Here is a 6,000-nt window from a genome sequence, read left to right on the forward strand (position 1 = left end):
TCTGGTTGTACTAGCAAAATGAGAAGATGATGGTTTTAGAGCACTCAAAATTGTTGTAGAAGCCAGTGTTATTTGAATACGAACAGCAGATGTAAATGTCACAAAAAACACTAAACAGTACAACGTGTTTGATAACTTTTAAGAACACTGTAGCCAGCACACATGTCTCTGTTGGATTCTTGTTCCAAAGAGACTTTAGTTTGTAGTTTTGGTAATTTGCAAATGTAACTTTAGTGTCAATTTTCTGCATTGTATTTTTATTACAATTTTTTTTGCAATTAAGAGTAACTTGTATTGACTGGTTTTGTTTTCCAGGCGAGGCAAGTGCTTCTACATTGTGGGATAACAATGCATGGGTCTATTTCTATGAAAATGCAACTGCCGAAGGGGAACCACCATTTTTAATCCAGGACTTTATTCACGCTGTTCAGCCAAATGCCAAGTTTATAATCATGCTGAGGGACCCCGTGGAGAGGTTAGGACTCACACTTGTTTTTAAAAATGACTATACAATAGATGTGATGAATGCATCTTTAAAGATATGGTGACTGTTTTTTTCAGCTACAACTGTGTTCCCAAGGGACTATTGCAATTAACAAAAAAGAGAACCCCAAAAGCCACAACAGAGTTGTATTACAAGATTTCCACAGAAATATCCAATAACATGTGGACAGGCACCTTAGAGCAAAGAAGCCATTGCATTTCTAACTTGAGCTGCTTTACTAGTGTATTTCTTTAAATCCTTATTAGTACAATGTATTTTCTGAAAGATCATTGTTCAATTCCAAACAAATAAGAAACAATTTAAGACTACTTACAATCCCCTAAATTAAATGCTTTTCTGTTCTGGTTTGATAACTTTATTGAGTGCATTTACTTCTTTCTGAAAACAAAAATGTACTAGTGATGATTTGGAGTAAAGAGCTTTGAGAATCTATGCAGCTAAAAACGAAACGCAGACTATATGATTCCTGCTGGGTACATTTATTCCCGATGGGGATATTTTAAAACTAACCAGAATGAGCTGTATGACACATTCATTAAGAATGAAACATTCCTGAAATTAGTACAGCATGTGATTCAAAAACAAACTAATGCCAGTCTGTTGCGATGCACATCCAATCTAAAACATTGTGTTCTATGCATCTCATTTGTAGGCTGTACTCAGATTACCTTTACTTTGGGATCGCCAACAAATCGGCAGATGATTTCCATGAGAAAGTGTCCGAGTCCCTGCAGCTGTTTGAAAGCTGTATCTTGGAGTACTCAATGAAATCCTGTGTGTACAACACGACCCTCAACAACGCCATGCCTGTGAGTTAGCAACCCAACGATTATCCGTCTTGCTGTTGTCAACCCCCGACGCCAAGCTACACGATGAGCTGCTATTTGACCGATGCCAGTTTTGGAAACTGTTTTAGTTTTATACCGGCAGTAGCTGGGCTCTGTAGTCAACACTATATGAAAACACGAAACTGGCAGAACATGAAAACCACAAAGAAATCAAATGCCAATGGAGGCTAAATCGGGCCTAGATGTCGCCGTTGTTGTGAGCCTTGGTTATGTTTTTCTTCCTGTAGATGCCAGTCTAAAATGGGTACTCAGTAAACAAACTGGCCTTATTGGACTGGGATCTCAAAGATTAAAAAAAAAAAAGAAAAAACACCAAAAAAACAAAACACCAGTTACAATCCTCAAAAGAACAAGAAACACATTAAGACTATTTATAAGCCCCTAGACTGTTGTGTGTATTTCTGGTTTGGTAACTTTTGTTGTGTTTTTCCACACACTACACTTTTCTAACCAGTTGATTAGGTTTTGCATTGGAATCCAAACATACACTACATACCTTAGCCTTCTTCACTTGTAGCCAAGTATACTTTTCGCAACTGAGTTTAAATAAGGTACTGCTTGCATTTTTTTAACTGTATTTGATACATTCAACGTTCATTGACGCATTGCAAAGTGTACATGCAAATAAAGATTTGATTTATGCAAGCTTCTGTAGCCTTCAAGCATCACACAGTACTATTCTGCTTACTTGTTCCTATGCATTTTATAGTATACTCAGTCAAAAACAAAAAAATAAATAAAATCAGACAAGAACAATTTCTGCAGAACTAATTTGGTTTTCCAGATTTCTGGACATTAGATTGGTGATTCACACCCTATAGGATATAGATGCAATTCGAAGCTACAATTACCAAATCAATTTGCTACATGAATGACATTGTATCTTTTCTCAAGTGATCACCAGCTGTGGTATAATTGACCTTAGTCCTGAATATAGTCAGAAGGTGAATTTATTAATATAAAGAAGTATCAAGAACATTGCATTAGTTATTTCTCTTTTTCTCTGAGAGCACTACATTGACTGTGTAATTACTTTTAGCCACTATATAGAAAAAATGTACATGTTATGAGAGCACCTTTTGTTTTCTAAAGAGAAAAAAAATAAACCTACTTTCAGAGTTGTTTACTTCTGGTATGATAACTTCATTGGGTGTGCTAAAAGTAAGGTTTTGAAAACTGGTCCCAGTATCCTTTTCCATTTGCTACCAAAAGATATATCCTCTTGAATCCCCTTCATACAGCACAATATAAGCAGCCTGCTATATGTATGAGCCAACATGCCAACAAACCCTAACATTAAGTGTACATATATGTGCTAATATTTTTCAGGTGCGATTGCAAGTTGGACTGTACATTGTTTATATACTGGACTGGCTGACCGTTTTTGACAGAAACCAAATGTTAGTGCTTCGTCTGGAAGATCATGCCACCAATCGTAAATACACTATGCACAAAGTATTTGACTTTCTCAGCTTAGGTAAGTATATTTAGTCAAGCAAGTATGTTTATATATGGGGGTGGAGGTTGTGAAGTAATTTGTCCTCTTTGTTATCTTGATAATGGAAGTCTTACTCATGATGAATAGGGTCCATCTACTAGCACTTATGTGTGTTTTCTGTGAGTTATAAAGAGAGTTGCACAGCTGTAAATGCATACAGTGCTCTCTCTCTGAAAGGCATCCCTTTATACCGTAGAGCTGGCAACAATGCAGTATATTCATGGATCCCATTCCTTGCACACTAACACTTGCATCCTCACTGTAAGGCAGGACACAAATACCACTGTCTAGTCCTGGCTACAGCTTTGAAGGAATGTAGTTGCTTCTGTAGAAGGAGCTGCAGCGCACTCCTCACTTACAGGTTAATTCGTTGAAACACATTGTTTAAGTTTTTAAAGCTATATGACCAGGTAGTAGTGGGTCTTATTGCTTTATCTGTATAAATTAAATTACCTTTACTGATTGTTTTATAAACCCGGGATTCAGGCCTTGTTGTATCTATGTGGATGGCAGACCTGTAAGCCAGCCAATGCATTTTATCTGTCTGAAGTTATATTAATTTAGCAGAGGTTGTGATTTAAAAAAAAAAAAAAAGAAACTACCGAGCTGGCTCAATGGAATGGAAATTATTTTCTTCTGTCTGGGCCACATGCCAAACTAGGTGTCAAAACTGAAGGCTCCAGTCATTAAAAGCTACTCATACAGTACGCACATAGCTTCACAAGATTTGTAATTCCAGCAATAAATAAATAAATAAAAAGATTTCTTTAGTGTGCTCGATATATTACCAGGAATTATTTGGGAATTTTATAAATTATAGTGAATATCATGAATACTAACACTGCAATCAAAGTACTACTATGAATACTTATTATGAGGAATGTACTGAATAATAAGTCAATGTTTATTTTAATTCTGAATTCATCATGCTAGAAAAATATGCTAGTAATTACACTGGGTACAGATTCATTACTTGGCAAGTTTGGTACATTTAAATGCAGGAAATCAATATAAATGTGTTGTTACATCCGGCAAAGGCATTCCACGTGGAGTGCAGGATGCGCCCTGTAGCCTGGAGGTATCCGGTTCGAGTCCAGGCTATTCCACTGCCGACCGTGGACGGGAGTACCCAGGGGGTGGTGCACAATTGGCCAAGCGCCGCCTGGGTGTGGAGGGCCTAGGTCAGCCAGAGTGTTCTCGGCTCACCGCGCACCAGCGACCCCTGTAGACTGCAGGCCTGCCTGTAAGCTACCCAGAGCTGTGTTGTCCTCTGACGCTGTATCTCTGAGGTACCTGCATGGTGGGCCTGCAGAGTGAAAAGAAGCTGATAGCACACGTTTCGGAGGATGTGCATGTCTGTCTTTGTCATGCCAGAGTCAGCGCGGGGGTGGCAGCAATAAAAAAAAATTAAAAAAAATAACTGGACATTTCAAATTGGGGAGAAAACAATAAAAATAATTGGAGATTCCAAATTATTATTATTATTATTATTATTATTATTATTATTAATAATAATAATAATAATAATAATAATAATAATAATAATAATAATAAATGTGTTGTTAATGGTTTAGGTGAGGGCATCCCAGCACATGCAATACGATCCAGTTCACCTGCAGCCTATTTCAGTCACACTTTATTTTAATGGGTACTTTTTTTACGGTATAAACTAGCTCACTAAAATGTTCACAATTGTTCTTCATTTCTTGTTAATCAGAATTATGAAATATTAACTAAATATTAAGGCCAGATTAACACTAGATTTCTGTGGAGTTTCGGCTCCAAGGTCAATCATACAATTTAAACAGGGTTACATGAAAGGCACTTTTAAAGATGTAACCATACTAAGGTACAACAAATGAGACCAGTATTTATTTTACTATACCACAATCACTGTTATTAATTCCTGTGTGGTTTTCTTTTTTGGTGTTTGTGTGGTTTTTTTTTTTTTTGGTCAATAAGATTATAATTTTTCTGGCTGTAACCTCGTGTTTCTGTTTGCTAACTTTTTATTTATTTATTTTTTGGTGCTTTTGTTTCTAATTATATAGGGCCTCTGACTGAGCAAAAGGAGGCAGAAATTACAAAAAGCCCAGCATCTAATACCAGAAGACAAGCAGATAAAAACCTGGGGCCAATGTTACCTGCGACGAGGGAGATTCTCAAAGACTTCTACACTCCTTTCAATGCCAGACTGGCTCAAGAGTTTAAGAATGACTCTTTCCTCTGGGAGAAAAAATCTAAGTTTATGTAAAAACTTTTGTACAGAAAGCAAATACAGATCATTTAAACAAAAACAAAAATTCTAGAGTCATTAGTTTTGCTATTTTGTTTGTTTTGTTTATAACATACCACCAAATTGTGCTACAGGGAATCATTTGAGTGCTATTTCAGTTTTCGAATGTGTACAGAAATAAAGGCACATGAGGTTTATCTGGGCTCATTTCTTGGGTCTGCCATATTTCAGATTGCAAGTGAAGTTAAACCAGGTTTCTTTGGCTTTTGCTTAGTTTTCACTCATAAAAATACTGGGAGTGTTAAGCTAGAGGTATATCACCACTATCCTTTTTAAAACCTTCCCCAAAAGCAGATACTGTTCAATGAAAAACAGGGAGCTGGTCACATGATGGTGGTCCTACTATTGAGCTGGGTGCTTGCTAAGAGTGAGTTTAATCCAGGGGTTCTCAAACTCGGTCCTGGGGACCCCCTATGTTTGCTGGTTTTCATTTGAATCAAACTCTCAATTACTTAACTAGTCCTTTAATTGCACTAATAATTTACCTGGTTAGCCCTTTTTACTTGTTTTCAAGTTGAAGCTTAGTAGTACAAACAAAAAGCTACTAATTCTTCAGGACCGCAGTAGGATGAAGTAACTGAAACATTTCCTGACAGTTACAGCTTCAGTTCCTGGAAATCTGCTAAGCTGTGCAGTGCCTGCAAGGTTTTGCTGATTGGCAAAACTATCCTCCCTGAAGAGGGACATGACTGTACCATTTTCTAAGAACATTCTTGTTTTTTGCGTTTGCTGTTCCAGACTTTTTCACTTTGACTCCAAGTTTATCCCGTCGGCACGCTCTACTCATCTACTTCCCATGTTGACAGTAATAAGACCCCACACCCTACCACACACACAACAGTTCCCTTAAAGC

General features: G+C 37.1%; 1 protein-coding gene across 3 annotated transcripts in view; it reads left to right on the forward strand.

Moving 5' to 3' along the window:
- LOC121322441 (carbohydrate sulfotransferase 15-like) overlaps positions 1-5,284 on the forward strand; it is a 43,265-nt gene extending 37,981 nt beyond the window's left edge. For all 3 annotated transcript variants that reach the window (XM_041262414.1, XM_041262416.1, XM_041262415.1), the window contains 4 exons: positions 316-475; positions 1,158-1,314; positions 2,683-2,830; positions 4,903-5,284. In XM_041262414.1, the coding sequence (XP_041118348.1) occupies positions 316-475; positions 1,158-1,314; positions 2,683-2,830; positions 4,903-5,105 (668 nt within the window). In that variant the 3' untranslated portion in view covers positions 5,106-5,284. The remainder of the gene's footprint in view (positions 1-315; positions 476-1,157; positions 1,315-2,682; positions 2,831-4,902) is intronic.
- Positions 5,285-6,000: the final 716 nt, after the last annotated feature.

This window comes from Polyodon spathula, chromosome 10, assembly GCF_017654505.1.
Source record: "Polyodon spathula isolate WHYD16114869_AA chromosome 10, ASM1765450v1, whole genome shotgun sequence".
Taxonomy (NCBI): domain Eukaryota; kingdom Metazoa; phylum Chordata; class Actinopteri; order Acipenseriformes; family Polyodontidae; genus Polyodon; species Polyodon spathula.